At 42.9% G+C, this 22830-nt stretch overlaps 3 protein-coding genes across 3 annotated transcripts in view; 1 reads left to right on the forward strand and 2 right to left on the reverse strand.

The window, feature by feature from the left end:
- GPR39 (G protein-coupled receptor 39) overlaps positions 1 to 2846 on the forward strand; it is a 73069-nt gene extending 70223 nt beyond the window's left edge. Inside the window, exon 4 of the mRNA XM_053948447.1 lies at positions 2323 to 2846. Within this exon, the coding sequence (XP_053804422.1) occupies positions 2323 to 2846 (524 nt within the window). The remainder of the gene's footprint in view (positions 1 to 2322) is intronic.
- On the reverse strand, positions 788 to 18394 carry LYPD1 (LY6/PLAUR domain containing 1). The gene is made up of 3 exons (XM_053948376.1): positions 17944 to 18394; positions 16745 to 16882; positions 788 to 3444 (listed from the first exon to the last, which is right to left on the reverse strand). Exons 1-3 carry the CDS (start codon positions 17993 to 17995, stop codon positions 3209 to 3211), a joined length of 426 nt encoding a protein of 141 aa, XP_053804351.1. The 5' UTR covers positions 17996 to 18394; the 3' UTR covers positions 788 to 3208.
- An 827-nt stretch (positions 18395 to 19221) lies between these two features.
- NCKAP5 (NCK associated protein 5) overlaps positions 19222 to 22830 on the reverse strand; it is a 354946-nt gene continuing 351337 nt past the window's right edge. The window contains exon 20 of the mRNA XM_053948355.1: positions 19222 to 20840. Coding sequence (XP_053804330.1) covers positions 20559 to 20840 — 282 coding nt within the window. The 3' untranslated portion in view covers positions 19222 to 20558. The remainder of the gene's footprint in view (positions 20841 to 22830) is intronic.

A 22830-nucleotide genomic window follows, 5' to 3' on the forward strand; every position in this document is an offset into this window, starting at 1 on the left:
GGGTATCTTAAGCACTTGGCAGTTTGAATTAAAAAGAAAGGTCAATGCCAAGGAATTCAGATAGAGGCAAAAAAAATCAGACATCTCAGAGCAATGCAGTTGGGTTTTAAAAATGAATGCACACACTGTTTGCTCACGGATTTTCACAGCAGCATTCATAATTTAGGAAACTATTAATCAGCATGATAAAGTACCCTGTTTCTAACAAAGAAAAAAAAATTGCATAATACAGCTTATTTTCTTCTCAGTTGAAAGACATCTTCTGGTAAAATTTGATGAGAATTCCACAGATTTGGGCTTGTGAACTTTGTGTTTAAGTTCCACCAGAGAAAAAGCCCCAGTGAAGCAACAGATTCCTTCCACTGCCTTTTTATAAGGCTCATCACAAGTCACTGCTCAAGGGGCCTTATTTTCTTTTGGCCCATGCCAGGACTGACACCCTATAGTTGTTAAGCTGACAGCAGGAGAAGAGCACTGAAGGCCACAAACATTTGCAGGACTAATACAAAATTCAGATCACATAGGCACAGCAGGTACTGAGCAGTGAGGCAAGGTGGCAGGGGAAAATCAGGAGCAGGGAGGGGACTGAGAGCAAAAAGAAACAGTGGCTGAGGAGAGTTCTGGCAGGCAAAGAACTGAAAATGGCAAAGGTTTTGGTGATGGATTTACTGCTGGCCTGCCAACAACAGCCCTCCAGCGCTCTTAAGCCAGTGCTGTACATTTAAGATCTGTTACTTCCCATTCCAACAAAGTTATTGTGGCAGTAAGTGATTACAGAACCAAGGGATCCAAAGGACAGTTTTTATTTGGTAGCTTATTCAGGGTGATAATAAATTTGTTAATTATCCCTTTTATGAGAAAAAAAAAAAGAAATTTATTTTTTAAAAGGCATTTCATACCTTTTCTTTGCTTGGGGTTACTGGTGGCAAGAACTCGGACATAGCCTGATGAAGCTCTGGCAGCTTCAAAGTTATGAAAAATCTTCTATTTCCTGCCTCCCTTCCCTGCTACATTCACATCTTCCTGCTAGTGAAGTATCCTTTTCCTGGCTTCAAAACCCTGCTATTTCTGAACGGCATTGCCACAGTGACCTGTCCAGTGGGGGCAATCCGACTCAGCCTAGAGAAGTAAGAATTAAACAGCTTCTGTGCTGCTGTTGGGAGCAGAGGTCAGGCACTGGATGAAGCTAACACAGGGTGAGAACTGCCCCACCAGGACACTCCCTGCTGCAGGGAAGCAGCCAGGCTACAGCTTCTGCTCCCTCCAAGGTTTGTGTAAGGCACAGTTCCTGCACAGAGAGGAGCAAAGAGGGGACAGCAAACTGGAGGCTGCACTGTGAGCCAGCACTGCTCGGTGGCGGGAGGAGCAGCAGGAGCAGTGACTTGGTGTACCTGGGATGTCACACAAGGTGTCAGGGTTTCCAGCGCTGGCACACAGCAGCAGCAGAGGATGCCACTGAGCTGCCTTGCTCCTGCTCCATGTCCTGCCTGGGAACAGGCAGCTCCAGTCCCTGGCATGTTCCTGCAGGGCTGCTGCACCCTGCGGAACACGCCCCACGCAGGCAGAATTTTCAGACATCCAACACTTCAGCCACCCCTTTTTAATGCCATTAGTGATGCAGCAACATGTGTTTATATTTACATATAAATACAAAATGGTCAGATACCACATTTTAAAGCGTAATTTACAATCTGAAACTGCTTACACTTTCATGACTAGGCTTGGGTTTTTCTCATTTACATTCATCATTTAATTCCACTGGAATTTGATTTTTAAGAAAGCCCAACATATCTTAATTACCATAAAAAGATCCATACACATTTTACTTAAAAATAGCTTCTGTAAGAGGAAATCTACCAAAAATAACACGAAATATATTATTATGCATACATTTTTTTTGTAAAGTACAAACAAGAATCTGATCTCTTCTGGGTATTGCCTGATCTAATATGGCTATAGGTTCTATTTACTGTATTTGTTTTTCAAAGTAAAGGGAAAGACAGAAGAAATGTAAGAAATGTAAACCAAAATAAAACTGTATTCTTTCCAAAGACACAGATGATCAGAGAAAACCAATAAATGACAACAGGCACAAAGAAACACCATCCAAACGCTATGCAGTGTTTTGTCTGAGCATGTGCCACAATGACCTTGCAACAGTTATTAAAAACAACAAACAAAAAATGCTACTGGCAGAAAAAGCTGTCAAGCAAAACACTGAAAAATTGGTACCATTTCCTAACAAGGAAGTGCAGAACTGATAGCATTTTGTGTGTCTTCCCCCACGTACGCAGACCTCTTTCTTGCTCTCTCTGCCCGCAGGACTGATCATTGCCACTCTGGCGGTTTGCTGGATGCCAAACCAGGTCAGAAGGATCATGGCTGCTGCTAAACCAAAGCAGGACTGGACCGTCCCCTACTTCAGAGCCTACATCACCCTCCTTCCCATCGCCGACATCTTCTTCTACCTCAGCTCGGTGGTGAACCCGCTGCTGTACAACGTCTCCTCTCGGCAGTTCCGCAGCGTGTTCCTGCAGGTCCTGCGCTGCCGCCTCACCCTGCAGCACGCCAACAGGGAGAAGTTCCTCAGGGCCAACCAGAGCTCCGGGGCGCGGAGCAGCCGCTCCCTGCGCCCGCTGCTCTTCACGTCCTCCAGGCGCGGGTCTTCCACCAAGGGCAACACCAAAGTTGTCCTGAGCACCTTCCAGAAGGAGCCCACGCCCAGCTGCAGCCCGCGGGAGCCGGGTCCTGCACCACCAGATCCCAGCTTGGAAACGGCGCCCCTCGAGACCGGCTCAGAGCCCGGCCAGGGCGCACAGAACGGCCTTTGTGAACACCAAGTATGACTTCATAAGGCAAAGTTAATGCTTAGCAATGAGCTTAAAAACATGGACATTGAAATGACTGAGGAAAGCGACAACATTGCAAAAGGAATAACTCGGATGGATTTGTTTCCAGTTATGCAAAAGGAACAGGAGTTCTGTACCCTGTTGGGATTTTTAAGTGCACACTGGAAATTCAATCTGCTAACTGAACTTATTAGCTGACAAAAATATCAGCCCCTCTTCTCCACACAACCACTGAACTTCCCTTGCTCTTGACAGGGATTTGGAAACAAACAGAAAATAATTGCAGCGTCTTTGAAGAAAGAAGGATGCAGGACAAATTGTGTCGGGGAAAAAAACCACCAAACCAACTTGCTTGAAGTTTAGCAGTACAAAAACAACAGAGCAAATTTAAGGAGCAGAAGAGTGGTTATCATGTGTGCCCTTGGCACCACAGCAGAATTCCCCCTCTTCTTGGGCCGGGGTCCATTGCAGAGGGGAGTGTTGCAGCAGCTGATGCAGACGGAGTTCACCTTGCCAGGAGAGCAGAAGGACTGGTAGCCGGCGGAGGCGATCAGACACGCGGCCGAGGAGGCGCAGGACTTGCGGTACATGATTCCTGTGACACACAACAAGGGTTACTCCGTTTGAGGGGAACACTTTACAGCAGGATTCCTGCTCAAAAGCAGCTGCAAACCCAGTTCACATCCCCAAAGCACTGCTGGTGCTTAGGGCAGACACCTCAGCACAAACAGCCCTGCACTGCCGGAGCACCACGGTCGCTCTGCCTGGGATTTCTTTGTAGTTCGATCCTGATTGGAACCAAAAATATTACAGACTTAATTTGCATGATGTATATCAAATGATGCATTTTATAGCTGGAATTCTTAATCTTTCAGAATAAACTGTTTGAATAGCTATAACTGAAATGCAATTAGTGAGAAAATTAGTTTTGTTTCTATTGCTGAACATGTCTAAGTTAAGGTGTCTAAGTAATTACATCTTTCTATGCTCTTAATTTGTCTTTTGAGGATTTTTTTTCTTTTTCTTGTTCCTTTGCCACACACAGACAAGTAACTAAGAGTAAAAAGAGGATGATTATCAGAAAAACTTTCATCCTTCTCCCTCCCCTTTTAATTTTTTTTTTTTTAAGAAGAACTAGAAGTACTTTTCCAGGTAATCTCAGCTCTTGCTTATCTTTGAAGTTTAATACCCTCAATAACAAAAATTTCCATTTCTATAGAAGTGTCTTTCTTGAGTTGAAAGTCTTCCCTTTTTTAATGTAATTTAAATTAATTTTAATTAATAAGCTAATTTATAATTTCTTAGATTGTTTTTAACTGAAAAAGCACATTCTGATGCGTATACTTTTAGCTGCTATTTTAACATGGTTTATAAAGGTTTTAAAATACACAGTTGTATTTTCTTCTGTCACAGTGGAAAATGGTTATGGCACTTCCCCGTCTCATTACTCCAAAATTTTCCTACAAGTGATACAGTAGAAATTTTGTCTTAGAAAAACATACACAAAATAGAAGTAGATAATGGATGTTTGCCTGCTTCTAGTTACAAAAAGTAATATGGATATTCCTAAGGATGATAAAATCACTATTCTTTTTGAATATGGGATTTTCAAAAAGTTTTTATTTTTTTCCTCCTGAAAAGCAAGGGAACAGAATTCCCTTGGAGAATAGTGCTTTTGCATCCTGTGGCATGGTCCCAAAATGTCTTTAAATGCACAGTGATTGAGGCTTTTTTTTGGAGGGAGTGAGGAGGGAATATGACCCTGGTACTGGATGTACAGTGCCTGCAGATATTTGTTCAGTCCCCAGAGACTTAATAACCATTACAGCACCTCCAGAGGTCCAGGAGAAACCTCTGTAATTTGGCATCAGCCACTGCACCTCTGAGTGCTGAGAGTAGCAGCAGAACACCCTTTCTTTGGGCTGTGCTCTGAAAGAAGGATTTCCTGTCTTCAGAGGCTTTTAATTAAAGCAATTCTTTTATACTGTCACAACACTGCTGCCATCTCAACAATGCAGGGGTTTCCTTGTTTTTTGTGTTCTCCCTCTGCAAATCTCAGCTCTGAAATGTGTTTTTAGGCTATCTATCTCATTGAACTTATGAAGAGAAGCCCTCAAGTGAGTGTTAAATCTTCCTCTGTCTCCAGTGAGCTTCAATCAATCAACGCAGCAGGTAGAGCCTTTTCTCAAGAAGGCAGAGGAGCTGTGGGCTGTTCTCCCTGTAATAGCAAAGGCACACAGATAAAGCAATGCAGTCTTTATCACTACAGTTTGCAAAAAGAAGGGAGTTCTGTCTCTGCTGACAAACCACTGCTGTCAAGGAGCCTCAGCTGGTGCTGCCACTGATCGGCTTTACAATACCAAAATCTCAGCTGATGTTCCCCAAAACCACCTGGTGCTTTGATCATGTTCCTCCTGCAGTCTTCCCAGCGCTGAGGCAGATATGACCCTTCCCATGGCTACAGTTAATGTTTTTCCTTCCCCTTCCCTGTCTTCAATTAAACCAGGCACAATGACCTGATCCTGCAGCTCCCCATCACAGATTATTTCCCTGAGCAACAAACACCCACCAGACTCAGCCATTCCTCAGCCTTCCACATGAACAGCAGTGAATTTGACTTTGCCCTTCAAGACCAAGGCTTTAAAAAGCTTTTGACCCTGGCAGATTTCCTATTCCCATCATTTTATAGATCACTCTCTTCCTGCTGTTTCCTTTTCACAGGTTTCCTGCAAAGCTTTGCTCACAACTTGAACTAGTGATTTATTAGTTTGGATAATTCATAAGTGTGGAAACATCACATTTTGCACTTCTCCCATAGATTAGGAAACTAGAATTGTTCACAGCTGTGCCCTCTGAGGCATGGTTTTCACCAGACAACTCTAGGAAACCTCTCCTGCAAAAAAATCAAAGTCCTGCAGCTTAACTCCATGTATTTACAACAGGTCTATTCTCCAGGATCAATCCCATAGAACAATCCTCAGCTCCTTCTGAAGTCAAAAAACAGTATTCCAGCACAGACTGAAATTTTGCTATTCCAAGTTTCATGAACAGATGGACCATGTTCACACCTAAATAAGGAGAATAATCTGACTAGTAGCAAAATCCCCTTGTAACACTTCTCCAGTGGCTTTTCAGTAAATGCCTTACAATGGGAAATTTCACACCCAAATGATTGTTTATTCTTATTCCCTGTTCTAGTAATCTGAATTTTAGAAAGATTTTTTACTTAAAAAACTCAGCATTTCCATCAGGTTTTTAACAGCTCCTTTGCTAACAACATGCCCTTCACATCCAAGATTTTTTTCCTTTGAGTACTGATAGAGTCTCTTGATCTCACAAACCAGCTGCTATCACACTAAGTGCTTTTCACAAAGCATCAGGTATGAAGCAAGCTTGCTCAGCACAGAAAGGCTGTGCTCTCTCTCTGGTTCTGCACTATCTTGACAGGAAGACACAATGCAAACAGGCACAGAAGTTGGTGGGAAAAGAGGGAATGTTAGCACTGCAGGTGTGACATTTTTGAAACATTTGTGCTGTGACTTACTCCTAAACCTTCTTCTTATCATAATTCTGGTAGGAAATACGTTAGTATAGTACAACTGACTATCATGATCTGATGGCAGGGACACCATCTCCTCACTCCAGCAAACAGGTTAATGGGCCCCAGTAACTTCAGCTCACCCCCTGAGTTCAGCCAGGAGAGCAGCCTCCTCTCCCAGTTGTATCCTGAGATCTCTCCTCAAACTCCTCCTTTGCAGAATTGCTGAGCCAGTTCCAAAACGATCCCCAAGATCTCCCTGAATCATTTGCCACCAGCAGGCTGAACTGCAGACAGTTCTTCAAAATGGTTATCTGCCTCATAAGACTCGTACCACAGACATAACTGCTAATTACTGGGTACTCTTGCCTGAGCAATCAGCCTGATGCATTCATTAACATATCACCCAGAAAAATAATTGCAAACCTTTCTGGAAGCTTTTCTTCTACCTCAGATTGTTCTGAGTCATTGGCTAAGCAAGGAGACTTCACTTTTTACACTCTGCTTTTACTGGGATGGGGTCATTCCCAGCTACCCACCCTCAACAATGGACACGAGAGATCAATTAGCATATTGACGACTACTTAATTAGTGTATTTATTGCCCAATTACTTGATGGACAAATACAGAGCAATTTGTCCTTTTTCACGGGTTCAGGAGACCCCAACAACAGTTTAGGTACTATAAAGAAAGATGTTTTACTGTGAATGACCTACTACTAACAAACAGATTTTCCATTTTTTTGGCTTCAGGGGTTTGTGGGATGCAAATCAAGAAATTTCAAGAAAAGAGGGGAGTACATAGAGCTAGAACAGCTGTGTGATAACGAGCTTGTATCCCACACCCTCTCTTGTCACATGTACCTACAACAGCCATGTTTGTTTTCAGGGTTCTTTTCTAAAGCACATTTGGGCTTAAATTTGGCATGGAAAATTTATTTCTAGACTAAGCAACTTGCCCATGGTTACACCTCTCTCTGTCCCACAAGTCATCACAAATTTAGACAGTGTCAAGGCCCAAACTATTATTTCTGCCTTATTCCTTGCAATGAAGGGATAGGTGTAAATCTTTAGGCTTTTCTATAGTTCCTGCTTGCAATATTTATTTTCCCAGCTGGATCCAGTCTAGTCCTGTGCATCTGCACCCTGGCACTGTTTTGTCCATACACAAGTGCATTCTGTCTTGATTGTAACAAACAATTCAAGCAGTAATTTATTCAAATCCAAAAGTGAGTGTTCTTTCCTCTACCCTGTCTGCACAGCCCAGTGCATTTCTCTTGACTAACAGCTTAACTTGTTACTAGGACAACCAAAAAAGGTGACATCACACCTACTTCTTACACTGTGTATGCAGAAGGCACCAGAAGATCCAAGGTTTTTCTCTTACTGATTGAAAAGAACCTTATTAGACACCTCTGATTCTTCTGTTCTAGAAGGTGCAGACAAAAAAAGATGCTGTGTAAGCATGACTCTCCAACTTTTCAGAGCCAAGCACAATCCAAGCAGTGTGCAACTTCAGTTTGCACCTGTACTCTCAGGGGTGTCCTTCAGCAAAATGCACAGAAGCTCTCTGAAGCCAAAACAGGCAACCAGGGTATCACCTCTGAGATCAGTGACCCAATTTCCAAAAAAATCACCTTCCCACTCCTATGACCCAGCTACTCTGAAACTGCTCTCTGCAAAGGCACAGCTCAGCAGGAAATCACAGCTTTGCCCTTCACCCCAGGACCTCATGGACACAAAACCCTCCTCTCCAAGCTTGCCTCAGTGAAGTGGACAGTGTCACTTTGCCCAACACTGAGCTTTTCAAGCCAGCTGTTCTCTGATCTTGTGGGCTGTGACTGACACTCCACTTTTCTTAAAGAAAACTTTTTTCTACGCCATTTTATATTTATATTATATATTTTATATTGTATATGTATTTACTTTCACAGGCATGTGTGAAGTCAGTCTCGTGCAGCTCATTCCACAAACAGTGCTTTAGCAAAATCCCCTGCACGTGCTCTGAGCAAACCTTGCCACAAATCTTCTGGAGCTGAGAAAGAAGTCTGTGTCCAACTAGGGCCCAGCACTGAGGCATCCTTGAGCCTTTTCAAGGCTGCACCAGGAGCTGGAAGCAAAAAAAATGGCTGTAGAAAAGTTTTGTACCTTAAAGTAAGTAGCTGAGAAAGCCAGCAGGTAGATCAAGGCAAGTTTGAGGCGTACACTTACAATTTTGACAGAACCTCTACTCAACTCTTTTAGATGGGGTGTTTAAATCTTGCCCATCTCTTCTAAGCAAAAGCTGGGAAATTGGCCAGCAGTGGATAATTCACAGTGTAGCACACAGAACTCAGGAGGAGCCCCCCCAGTCTTGTCCTAGCTCTGGCATCAGCATGAATTGCACAGGATCTGTTTGGGTGTTCTCTCAATGTCGTTGCTCATAAAGACAAGCTGACGACTGTGCTTATGTACCAATACTCCTTTCTTTGAATATCCTGCTTATAGTTCCACCTTATTTCACCAAAACTTTCATTTTCTGCTCTTGGTGAATCTGCAACTTTTTTACATTGTGCATAGACTTGATGTGTGCTCTGCCTAGCCATGCTTGCTTTGTGATTTCATTCATACATTTCATTCTGTATTTTTTTCCCTAAATTGTCACTAGCTTACCCTGCACTCAAGCAAAATCCAGCACCCAGTAGCACTTAAGAAAGCTCTTTTCTGATGTCTGCAAAAAATAAAATGATAATTTATACTAGTGCAAGAATAAAATGTAAACAGGTGAACATCACCTTCTAAGGAACATAAAATAGGTGACTATTTCTGCATTTTACTGTATCACTACAAAAATTGGGTTCAGACTAAACACAAATACATCTGGAAATGATGTTTTTAAATTTCCGTATTAGGTTGTATGCCCATCTTTTTATGGCTTCAGTGGTTTTGCTATGATAATTATCAGCTCCTGAGCTAGAACCTGTTCACATATATCAAACAGTGACAGACTCCAGAGGTGCTATTGTGATTTGCTGTGTTCTAGAGAAAGTGATTATAAATATTTTATCTAATAAGGTCCTAAATATCATAGAAGGTGACTGAATATTGGAGAGCAGTCAATCATTCTTTTGATGTTGTGCTTCCCCAAACAACTGCAGTTTTAGTCAGACCATGTTTTTATTGGTTTAAAGTATGAATTAAGCTTCCTCAACACACAGACTTTCAGCTATGGCTGTAAATTCATTGCTACAAAAAACCCTCCCAAAAACCCCAAACAATTTGAGCAAGTTAAGATATCCAACCATGTCCTGTAAGTTTCACTTCACAATAACTCTTCTTATCTTTGTGAATGCCACAGAGAAAGCTGACGAGACAAGTGGTTTAAATAGTTTGCACCTTGCTAGAAATTGTATCACAAAATTTTCTAATCACCTTGTAAACAGCTACTTAAATACTGTGAGCTACCATGGTCGATGTTTTCCAGACCAAAAAAAAAAAAAAAAACCCAAGGCACTGAAAGTATGTGACTTGAAATCTATTGCAAAGCTATGCACACACTTCCTGATTTTTAATCTTGTGTTTTAGGAGTGCAGCTATTTCATCCTGGTCCTCCCTTTGATGCATTCTATAGACAAGATAAAAGCATATTCATGCCTTTAGGTTCTTAGAGAGTACGCAATTCTATTAAAAATAAAACAAACCCAGAGCCCTCTGCCTCTCAGCAAAATGAAAACAAACCACCTGGTTCACTTAGCATATTGTCATCATGATTTTGTATGAAAACCTATTATCATCACAAATCCTCCATACATTTGGCACTCTTAAAAAGTTGCACATTTTTTCAGAAACTAACAGGAAGCTTTTGACAATGAAAGTCTGGCCTCATCACTCTCCTTCTCACCCTGACATGACACCTTGCAGAAATTAAGTCAGCTCAGGAGAAAACTGGACAATTGTTGACTGACAGAGGACAAGGGTTTAGATTACCCTGATATCTTTTTGTGAGTTGTGCCTTCTAATTCTGGTGCTGGAAATGTGACTCAAAACGGTGTTGTTAACAACAAAAAGCATCACAAAAAAGTCTTTGTCACTGCTTGCAAAGCTGAAGCATGGCATTAAAATGCTTAAAAATGCATAGGCTGGGAAAGAGAAGTACAACTGCTAATGGTGGTGTTATCAAATATTTTTTAAAGCCACAGGAGGCTACAAATGAGAGGTCAAAGCTCAGCTTTCACCTGCATATCTAATAATTCTTTGGTTTCCTACTGTTCTTATTTCTTTCCCTGCTCACCAATGTGGATGTACAGTCAAGCACTACAACACACAATCTTCCCAACAAAGCTGGCTCACAGCCTTCCATCCTCTCCTCTTACCTCTTACAAAGGAATCAAGATCTAAATGTCCTTTGCCCTCAAGACCTAAATATACTTCATCTTGTAGAGACAGAGGTGAACTTGGACTCAATTTTCAGAATTCTGTGTGAGGATTTTTCTTGACAATCCTTACATTTTGAGATAAAGGGAAGCCACAACCCTTTTGCCTTTACAAATGTTAAAGTGCTACATCCTTGCAAAAAGTCACATAAATAATTTTACAGGTGAATAGTCTTGCTGCATCCCTAATTAATGTCCTTAGCTATTTCAGTGGGATGGCTCAGATGTTGGCACTTGCTTGCCAGAACTTTGGAAATTCATTCCGCTCTTAAATCTTCAGCTATTTTTATGCTCAGGATTTTACAGCTTGTTCAACTTAAGAGTAGGATTTTCCTGGGTTTTATATGGCTTTTTCCAGTTTCAAAAACTTATTGTTAAGTTGGCAAAATCCAGTTTTGTCTAGTTTTCAAAAAAAAAAAAAAAAAAAAAACATCCAGACTACAAAGAAAACATGGAAATGAAAACTGTTTGGATTAATTAAAGCTTGCTTGACAATGATTTGATAAGGTCACTGGGAGCTAAAAGGAGTGACAGGGTCAGGCTTCAAAAAGGTTTGGAAGCACAAACTCATTTGTGTGTGAAATGCAATAGGAAACTCTCAGGGGAGGTTTAAGAGACACCAAGCTGTGGGCACTGTATCATCACAAAATTAATTTGTATATCTTTCACACAAGCCTGAGAAATAAAACAACATAAAAAGCTATTGTCCACATCCTGTGAAAGATGAAACTTGCTGGACCAGAGACCCCATCTTCCTTAAAATAATGCAGCCTTCATCACTTCTGCACTCAGATCTTTGTCATGGCTTTCAAGTCATAAACTGCTTGAACTGTTCTCTCCACTGTTGCTTTTCTTTATTGAAAGGCAGTCAGAACAGCAACTGCTGAACACTCTCATTATTTCTCATTAGCTGACACACTCAAGTCAGTTCATTCCGTAAGTGGCTGGAAGTTTTCTGAGAAACCCAAAGATTGGAAAAAATTTACAAGGAAGGAAATGGCTTTGACATTTGAGAAAAAGTGTTTCTGAATGGAAATGTATCCACAGATCCAAGCTTTCAGCATACAGTGCAAATTAACAACGTCCATTGCAAGTCTTTTATTCAATATCAAAAGTGAACTGTGTTTCCAATATCGATATTATGCCTACATTTCATTGGGATTTGGTAGCACAATGTGTGATGTTATAGGTACCAACTGTCCCATGCAAAATTTTTATATATCTTTTAAAATTGTCATTAAAGATTTATCATATCATGCTTTGCTTTGATTAAAAAACAAAAAAAAAAAACCCAAACACCAACAAATTCTGTTATGTTGATATCATTTGACCAAAAAGAGTAGAGGAAAATAAAAAAAATTTTAAAAATCCACTACAAATTTAGTGGATGTTTCTTACTGTTTCTAAATAGATACTAGGGATGCAACAACTTCCTATAAAGCTTTAATGCCTACAGTAATTCTGGCAACATTAAAATTTGTTTGCTGTTTTAATCACTTTGTCAATAAAAGTACACCAGAGCATAATTTCCCCTTGATATAAGCATGCAATTAATATTAGCACTAATGGATTCTATACATGTACACAGAAAAAAAGTACATGGTTCTGTAATCCTTGCACATATGAACAACTCAATCATGGCAAAACCAAGTAATAATCACAGGTAAAGAATTTACCACAGCCCAACTCATCATACAACATAGCCACTGGTAAAACAAATGATGGGAAAACCAATACTGGAAAGAGTTCAAAGAAATAGATAAAGTTCTAATTCCACACTGAGATGCTGATCTTCCTCATGGTGTTTCCATGCACTACTTTTAAGCACACAATCACAGCAATTTCTTTAACTACACTGCAGAGTTATATACCAATTAAATACATTAAAAGGACCATAGTAAACCAAACAAACAAGCAAAATTTCTTATTGCAGGTTAATACAATAATCCAATTGTTTCCCAATTTGCTTGCAAACGGAAAAATCCTTGATATTTTAAAGTATTGGCATTGCTACAGTGAATAATTTTTTTTTCCTTGCAAAAGTTAGTAAAAGTCTGTTCACAACTACATTAGACCAGACGGTGTATTGTTCAAAACATGCATGTGGGCAGGTTTCCTTGCAGAGAGTTCCAAGAAATTAAGACTGGCTACCTCTCTGGGCTGTCTGTCTCATCCCTCCTGCTTTATCCCTCGCTGATGTATTCACACTGCAAGTTTCATTTTGCCTTAAGTAGGTTTTAAATCAGCCTTTATGCTCAGATAACTCTTCCCCTCAGTAAAAAGCAAGATTACCATTACCAGTATGTTTTCTATGATATATAATATATATAAAAGCATATACACACTATATACTCATCTATAGATCACCAAGATGTTTCACTTGATCCCAATATACTGTGGGATTTCTTTGTTGCTACATATATTCTAAAAATGAAGGAGCACTGACGTGTCTAATTTAAAAGTCCATAGACTGGAGAAAGGCAAGTGGGAGCAGGGAATCCACCACAGGTATTTCTACAAGATATCTGCAGGTAGAATTATGATAAGAACTCTGATCCTTTGTCAAACATTCAATTTACACAGTTTTAAAACACCTGCTTATCCAGTTGAAGAAAGCACTAGAAACTTATCCTTTACATTAACTTCTGTGGGATAAAAAAATTTGTGGTACAGTCTTGAGTGCCACTTTCCATTCTCATCACTCCTCCCTCCAAAAGAAGGCTTTTTCTATTTTTTTTTTTTTTGAGATTTAATTAGCAAATTAATTAGTAAGATTCTTTATCACACGGAAAATGCTGTCTTGTCCTGTATCTCCCACTGGAACAGAATTCTAACAATCATTAAACTTTGCCTGGCAAAATTTTTAAACACAACTCAGCCTTAAGAGAGAAAAATATTTTGCCATTTGCTGCTCAATTCTCAATTCACTTTAAGCTGTCCAAAGGAGCAAATGTCCACCTGGTGCAACAAAGGGCTGAGATCAGATGCCTGATGATCTAATTCATATCAGAAGTTACTAACACCTACTTTCTTAGAGGCTGCCACAGGAACAGCCATTTTTTTGAGCTCTGGGTTAGGAACATGCCTGAGCTGCTGTTATTTCTCACCTGAAGCTGAGACAATGTTCTGAGAGAGCCCAGTGACATCTGAAGCACTGATTTTAGAGAAACTGAGGAGGACTTAACTGTGAAGAGGCATTAAGGAACTTTTTACAAGGTAAATGGGAAGAACAGCCCAGGGTTGTCATTTGCCACCGTGGTGCTTCTAGGACAGGGAGTTTAATCCAGAACTGAAGCTGAGCCACGGAGCTGCCGTGGCAAAACTCCTGCACGCAGCGAACACTCGTGGAAAAGAGTCCCTGGCCACAGGCTGGGGCTGCACTGCAGGCACAGCACAGAACGGGAGCCAGCAGCCCCCCGAGAGCAAAACACACAAATTGATGTCTCTTGCAGGGGAAGGGTGGCTCCATCAGAGGGATGGTCACCCACTCACACCATGAGCTTTATCTCAAAACACCGCGCTTAACTCTTAAATAAAGTTTGAGCTAACTTGCAGCACTTTGCTCACTGACACAGCTATGTTTTATTAATGACAAAAATGGGTTAATCTACAAAAATTGCACTCCTCTGACTTTATTTAGTCAAGAGGAAAGAACTCTAATTAGTAGACTGTGCTGTCAAATAAATGCAAATTTGCATCTTTCATTTTCTGGGTTAAAAGCTCAAACTCAAGTCTATTATAAATTAAAATCAATACTTGAAACATTTCAGCTTTCAGTAATAAGCAACAACCAAAAGAATCAGGTTATGAAATATACTGGTAGAAGTAAAATGAATTATTAAATAAAACTTGGGAGAGTAAGGTATTTATATTGCACACGTTTAAATATCAATTAGGAATAAAACCAATAAAGGATGATGAACTGAATCACCTCTGTTTTACAACCAACCCTCTCTAAAATTGACTGAGGGTAACAGAAACTAAGCTTGCAATGTAAATTTCATTCAATTTGAAATAGGTTAAAATTTTAATTTATTAACTGGCTGAAATTTACACTCTCTGAACTTAAAATTAATAAGAAATGCATTTATAGAAGTAAATGTAATAGAACAGTGGCACCTGCTATGCAGAGCATACTAGTAACCTCCTAAAGGAAAAAATCTAGGGATCTACTCAGAAAAAAACAAAATTGCACAGGAAAAAAAAAACCTCACCAAGCAGTTTAAGAGCTGCTTATTTACTGTATTGCAACCCATTTCTTCACAGGAGTAATGGCAAGTTATGCATCAAAGAAAAGAGTTTAAATCTGACTTTTTTTGTCTGTGTCTACTACCACATCTAGAGTCCTCCAAATCACAACATCCTGTCTAACCTCATGAAAGTACTGCAGAAGCTGTGCTGTGGAGATAGCAAAGCCTTCAAGCAGTCATTTAGACATACTCAAGATTGTAAAGGTACCTTGCAAGCTGTAACTATCTCACACCCTCACCAGCCTTTTCAAGTAAACTTGAAATAAAATACTCCAGTAAAAAAATAACTTAAGAGAGACTAATCTTCCTTTAAAGAGCTTAAACCCAGCTTTTTTTTCCCCTACACTGGACAGGTTCTAAGTATTTCACAGCAGTAGTCACTGTGGATGGTGTTACCCAGGATGAAAGAGTGTCAGCAGTTCAGCTACTTTCGACGTGCAACAACAATTATTATTTATCCAGGACTGATTACACAGTGACCGGAAATCACCAGCACAGGTGGGGCCAGCTGACTGACAAGCACTGGGAGAGGAGTTTGCTAAGCCCAAGAAGCATTGTTGCTGTTCAGGATGGATGACTGCACACGTTTGCACCAGAGGCATCTTGCTGCTCCTCGAGGACTTGCTGGGAGAGGACAGACTGTGGCTCAAGCCACATTAACAGCAAAACCCCAAGTCTGTGAGATGGGCAGTCCCAGAGAGCAGCACCCCCTTAAGTGAGGGTTCTGAAGCCCCAAGCTGCCCTCTGCTCACCAGGCTTGGCCCAGGGGGCACTTCCAGGCTGGGGCTCCCAGTGAGGGGCTGCTCCTTGTCCATTCCAATGCCTGACACCCTCTCAGCTGCCCGCAGTCAGAGCAGGAGGCTCCAGGAGCTCCAACTCCCTTCTTGCCATCTCACACGGCCCCAGAGTCCTTAACAGAGTTCCTGTCTTCTGCTCACGTAGGAAGCTACAGAGCAACACAGCAGTGTAAGACCTGACAGCTCTCTCTAAACCTCAAATGCCTTCCACAATCCTGAACAAAACCCAGCCATTTATAAAACAGCTCAAAAGACAACAGAGGTAAGGTGCAGGATCACAGATGATTTCCTCTTGGACACATTGCTGTCCTAATATGTTAACTTTAATAGTAATTGCAAGGAAAAAAAAATCTTAAAGATTGGTATGGCAAATCCATTTGTGCCCTTCTCTTCCCCCCTAAATTCCTCCCCCTTTAAAAAAAAAAACCCTTTCTCCCTTTTGCTTGATAGTTGCTTTAATGGATGAAAGCAAAGATCACTACACTTTCCTTCCCTTAAGATGAACCTTCAGAGTATATAAATTGCTTGAGTAAATAAAAGAAAGGAGGGAATTACTAATTTAATGCTCTTCTATCTCTTGGGGAAAAAGCCCATGTAATTAACTGTAATGAGATTAAACTAACTTGTTGTTATTAATTTCCCAGTGCTGGGAAACTATATCAGAGACCCATAAGGCTGTGTATTAACCAGCTTTATCAACATTTGGCTTGCACCCTTCAGTTTTTACACCAGTTTTAAAGGAAAATGCAAAGCCACTCAGAAGTATAAGACATTGAATCCAGTCCCTTCAGGTAGGAACACCAGATTCATATGAAGCTGAGCACCATGAATGGGTGGAGCCAAAAGCAACAAATGCTACCTAAACCAGATAAACAGAGGAATAATTATTAAATTCTTACCAAAACTTTTTTCCATTACTTCTTTCTGACACATATCTTGAACATTCACTGTACAATTCACGATGAACTCTGGAGAGGAGCAGTCATTATTTAGCTGGAACTCCTCACACTGGTAACACTGTATTTGCAAACCCGAACCTGGAACAGATAGAGATTTGTCAAAAACCATAGAATGCTTTCTTTTGGAAAGGACCTTAGAGATCATCTCATTGCAAGCCCCTGCCATGGGCAGGAACACTATCTGCTCAACCGGGTGCCCCATCTAACCTGCCCTTAAATAACAGCAATAGCAATAAAAATCCAAACCACAACAAACAAAAACCAAACACCGAAGAAAACCAAACAACCAACACGTGCCAGAAATCTTCCTTATCTTTCCCCCTTCGCATTTAGCTGTTCCTAGCTACTCACGGCTCAGCCAAAGTATCCCTTTGACAAACATAAAGTGAAACACGCGTGCCGCCCGCTCAGCTGAGGCCGAGCGTTGCCGGCTCTGCTGATGCTCCTTTCCGCGGGGCGGCCGCTCCGGCGCTGGAGACGCCGCCGCCAGGAGGCGACGGCCACCGGTACCGGCATCGACATCGGCATCGACACCGGCACAGCCGGGCAGCCGCTGCCCATCGCCCGCCCCGCGGCTGCCCCGTGGCACAGCGGGCTGAAAGCCGCCCGCGCCCCGCAGAGAGCAGCCCGGCTCAGAGATACGCTCCGGCTCTTATCCGTGCCGACGGGTTTACTTAGCTACTAATTAATTACAAATGATTTAATTACTATTTTGCCACGCACAATTAAAGCGCTGGAGCATCCCTCGCCAGCCGCCTTTATCATGCAAACGAGGCGCTCCGAGCAGCGTTCCGCCGGCGGCTCCCGCACCCTCGTCCCGCGGCGGGGACCCCCGGCCCGTGCCCGCCCTCCGCTGGGAGCGCCGCGGCGGCGGGAGCGCCCGCTGGCACCGACCCACTGCCCGCCGAGGCAGCGGGCGGCATCCGCGGAGAGGCACCGGTGCTGCGCCTCGCCCCGCGGGCAGCCGGCGCTGGGGACACCGGCGGGGGCTCTGCGGGCCGCGGGCAGGACGGGGGCTCCGCCGCTCCGTTCCTTTTTAGCGCCCGGCAGCAGCTCCGTCGAGGGGCTACGAGGGGACGGAGGCTCCCAGCGCCGGGCTGGCCGCGGGCGCCTCCGGGCGAGCGGCGCGGAGCCCTTACCTGGCGCCAGGCACAATCCCCAGAAAGTTGCAGCGAGGAGGAAGAGCCGCATCCTCCCGGAGCCGCGGCCGCCGGGCTGGCGTGCAGTCGCGAAGGGGCATCAGAAGCTGAGATGCAGCGGAGGCGCCGCGCACTTGTGCCGCTTCCCCGCCGCCTCCGCTGCGGAGCGGCGCCCCGGGAGCAGGCGGCGGAGCCCGCCCTGCCCAGCCCCGCGCCGCGCTCCAGCCTCGCCGGAGTTGAGCGCTGAGACTGGAAGAAACTGTAGGAGAAGCGAGGGCTGGGGGGCGGCTCCCCCATCCCTCCCCCAGCACCATGTGATGCCGGCGGAGCGGGGCGGGGATCCCCGCCAGCCGCCCCGCACCTCGCCGGGAGCGCCTCGGGGACGGGCGAAGTTCAGCGAGGGAGGGGAGCCCCCGCATCGCCGGCTCCGGCTCCGTCTCGCACGGCGCTGCCGAGGGGCCCCGCGACCCTCTGCCCGCCGGGGCTGCTCATCACATCCGCGCCGTCCTCCTCGGCTCGGGCACAGACCCCGCGCCGTGGGACTCGCCCCGGTCCCTGCCGTGTCCCCGCCCGCCCGAGCCCACAGGTGGCAGCCGGAGCGCGTCCGCGGCGCTGACGGGCCGGGCCCCGCTGCGAGGCGCCGCTCCCTCCCACCAACGCCCCGCAGCACCCACGACCCCGCGAGGGACTGAGGGGAGGCGCGGCCCCGCCATTCCCTCCTCCCAGCCCCCTAAAAGGGAATTCAAGCGTAACAAAGCGGAGGGGAAAGGGCGCGGTGGCCGCGTACGTGCCGGAGCGGCGCTCAGAGCCTGCCTCCTCCGCGGGCACACGGCGGGATGGGCCGGAGGCGGGGGAAGCGGGATGCGGCGGCAGGAGCTGATGATGGGATGGGGTGGGATGGGATGGGATGAGATGGGATGGGATGGGGTGGGATGAGGCGGCGAGGAGCCGTCGGGGGCTGGGCAGCGCCCGTGGGGAGGGAAGGGCAGGGGCAGCCTGGGTTGTGGCGCCCACGTCGTCCCTGCTGGAATCGTCTCCGTGGGTCGCCTCCTCTCCGGATAACCACGTTATTTCCCAGTGATCGTTCCACAGCTCTGCTCTGCTCCAAGGAAGAGTTAATTAAGATGAAATCGCTGTTTAACAGCCCCGTGTCACGAATTCTCCCAACACTGCCGCCTGCGCGCTGTCCCGGAGCGGGGCGGCCTGGTGGGTATCCCCTGACCCAGCCCAAGCTGTCACAGCATCATCCCCTTCCCAAAACCCATCAGCAGGCACCGGTAGGCAAGAGAAGTTTTATTTACGAAAGACGTTTCAATGAAAATTTCTTAAAAGTTGAAAAAGATGATGCAAGTTTACGGCAGAAATGAATTAAAATATAACAAATTGCACAAAATAGTAACACTGATCGTACAATATTTCAAAGATTACCAAGCATGTGCTAAAGAAACTGTAGAGTCTAGAAATACCCCAAATATATCTAGTTTACAATTGCTGTACAAAAAGCAGTTATAAATACTTCACATCTAGAAAAAATACACAGAACCTTTGAAATAGACTCTCCCTTACATATAAACAACCTTTGTAGAAAAAACCAAAAACACCCAATACAGCCCAATCCCCCTGCTCCAAGATATGTTTGAACTAGTACTGGTTAGCACCAACATCTTAGTGTGTCACAAACAGGAGTTGTTTTGTTTTTTTAAAAAATAATGTTATTGTTCAGAATTTACTTAAGACCAGAGACTAGAAAAGATAACACAGTATGGTACATTTATAATTTGATGGAACATGAGTACAGTACAGAGGAGGTGGAAGTTGAAAAGCCATATTGCAGTTAGAGGTACAGGGTGGTTTATGTGGTTCTCATTCCTACAGGACTCCTGTTTGTGTCAGCAGTGAATTGCTTTGACCCTGATCTTTCAAACAGTTATGTGCATGATTGATGAAGCCAATGCCAGCAGTATCAGGCCTTTTAATCTATTCATTTTCTTGCCATGTCAAAAGTCAAAACCCTTTTGAAATAAGACACCTGTTGGGAAGTTGTAATAACTGAAATGCACGTTTCCCTACAATACCTGCATGGAATTGCACTAAAAAGAAAAAATAAAACATGTTTTCTAAAAGGGAGTCCATGAGAATTTATTAAAGACAATCTGGCAGGCTCAAATTTATGGTAATGCAGTGTTTCTACATACAGTTTTAAGACTAGGACAATTATAACTCTTTTTATAAAATCTACTAGTTTTTCTTGTTAATATTCACACCAATTTCTTTAAGTTAGTAATCTGCCATTACAGGAGCATAGCACCAATTTAATATTTATTGCTGTCGTGTATCCCTACAAATATATTTTCCCAAGATATTTACAACTGTACAAATATTCACAAAAGTGCAAAATTAAGACTTTATTCTGTGTATTCGTTGTGTTGGGTGTGTTGAGTCCCCTGCACCACCGTGATGCTGCCCTGCCTTATTGCTGTGTGGTGGGAGGTCAGAACACCTTGATGCGAGCACAGCGAGCTCGAGGGGGAATTGTCAAACACAGTCTCCTCTCCCTCCTCACTCCACGCTCACCTTCAGCTCCATTCCGTGCTGCAGCCCGCTGGGAAGTGTCCCTAAACGTCATTGGAGCCTTGGCTGGCACAAGAGGAGAAGCTGTCATACAGGGAATCACTCAAGGATTCCAAATTGTCCACATCCTGCCGACCCGAGCTATTCAAGGAAGCTGCTTCTTTCTTTCCATTTTCTTCCTTCTGTCCTTCAACCTTGTTCAGACAGTTCTTCTCTTTTTCTAATAAAAGTACATTATTGCTGTTAAATTTATTGAGAGACTCCAGGGAAATTTTAGATACTCTGTTCTGGGAATCTTCTTTTGTTTCTTCAGTTTGCTTCAATTTCTGTAAAAGTGAGAGAAATATTGGAAACATATTCCTTTAAAAGTTATCCTATTGTACACCATTAATTACCATCTTTCTAAAGTTCACAGGGTGAGAGGAAATAGATTGTTAGATGCTTAAATAACTGTTATGATTAAACAGAACATTAGTGTCCATTTTAGGATAAATCATAACTTTAATGATTCTGCTAAGACAAATAGGACTCCATTTATGTAACACTCAAGTGCTAGTAATGTCCTAAGTAGCAGACCCTGGCTGTGCATGAGTTAAACATCTCCAGCATCCTCACAGGAATTCAGATCTTTTCCCACATGAATACTTTGAGGGGTATGTTTAAAAAGGTATTTGTTTAAGTAGAGTTAAAAAAAAAAAAAAAAGTGCAGAGGAGAAAACAGCATTTTCCATAAATTAAGGATGCAAATGAAACTTGCTAGGGAATATCCTCACATTTTGCATGTATAAGCCTATCGATTTCCACAAACCCAAACCCTCTCTAATAGACAAGAAAGCAACAAGAGAGGAAATTGCAAAGAACTGGGCCGATCCCCACAGACCAGAATCAATCAGATATTGGCCAGGCCTTCCCACAGAAGTGGTGCAATTCTGTGGCAACTCTGGACGATGTATTAGTGCATTATATTAAAAACACACAGTAGGATTGTACCAGAGTAATTTTATCCCTTTGTGAGCTACTGGTATTTTCAATCAGAGATCTGACCAAGGAATCATTAGGGAATTGTGTAGGAAGCAGCTCAATAAAAATGACCTGCTGTTCATATATAGAGTGTTTCAAAATCTGAGTAACTAACTCCTCTTACAGATCGTATTACCAGAGATATATGGGATAGCATTCAACATTTTACAATCAGCATTCAATAACCTCCTGGGCAGATAAGATTCAAGCATTCTGAGATATGCCATCCGAGTGCAAAGCCATTCCTCATTTTTGGTACAGCCATCAGATGGCAAAGACAGAATCAGTAAATTACTGTAAATCCAAGGCATCAACGTTTTTGTTTAGCCAGAAAATGAGATGGCATTTTAAGCACACTGAAAATATAGCTTGGGCAGATGTGTGGATGCTGTGGGTCATTACATGTGCAGTTGTAAAGGGTCCTTACAATTTTCAGAAGAGTTCAAGCTTCAAGTCAGTGAAATGTTGTGCACGCTGTGCTGTTTCTCCCTGGAAATCTTTGGCAAGAGGAAGACAAATTGTTACATAGTTTGATTGCTTGTTTTGATGGCTAGTTAGATAGAAATTGAAATGCCAGTCCAATGACTGTTTTTGTTCTGATCTTGTCACATTTCATGAGATGACAATGCATGGAGTAGATTACTATTTTTGGAAGATGTTTCAAACAAACTTAAGCAAAGCAACAGGAGATCCTAAAGTCTTAGCAAATGAACATTTTCTGTTTGGTGCATTAATTAATCTTGAGTCTAAAAGGTTTTAGGGAATGTTGTGTTGGATTCTAATTTTAGATGACAGTTAAAACTAAGGTCTTCAATAATTAAAATGTTTTCTGAGAGGAATATAACCCTTGGTAATGGGAATGAACACAAATTTAGGACCCTACAATAGAAATGTTTCACAATTTCACCTTAAAATGCTCTCCCCTTTGCCCTCATTTGAAAAACTGAAAAAGCCGCTTCATTTCTCTGTAGGCCAGATGAGAATATTGTCAGCCATGGCATCAATAACACATGTTAGCACTTTTTGCTTTTCAGAGTGCTAAGCCTAAAATACTTTATTATATGGTAGACTAAATTATGTTTCTTTGTCTTTAATTTTCCCACTTCACAGCTTTTCTTTAGATAAATTGAATGTGACTAGTTAGCACAGACTTGGGACTGCAGGACTCAATACTGGGGTTAGTAAGGCCTGTGATAAAACTCTTATTGATTCAAATGGAGCCAATTTCAACTCCTGGGCAGGAGGAGCACCTGGAGAATCTGCAGGACAGAGCAGTCTGGGTGAAGCATCACAATC

This window comes from Vidua chalybeata, chromosome 7, assembly GCF_026979565.1.
Source record: "Vidua chalybeata isolate OUT-0048 chromosome 7, bVidCha1 merged haplotype, whole genome shotgun sequence".
Classification (NCBI taxonomy): Eukaryota; Metazoa; Chordata; class Aves; order Passeriformes; family Viduidae; genus Vidua; species Vidua chalybeata.

Bases quoted from the DNA above. Each gene is read 5' to 3' on its own strand.
- LYPD1 (XM_053948376.1), bottom strand. From the start codon at position 17,995: ATGCGGCTCTTCCTCCTCGCTGCAACTTTCTGGGGATTGTGCCTGGCG. The intron at 16,883-17,943 runs GTAAGGGCTCCG...TATCTGTTCCAG, and splicing joins GGGATTGTGCCTGGCGCCAG to GTTCGGGTTTGCAAATACAG. The intron at 3,445-16,744 runs GTAAGAATTTAA...TGTGTGTCACAG, and splicing joins AGTAATGGAAAAAAGTTTTG to GAATCATGTACCGCAAGTCC.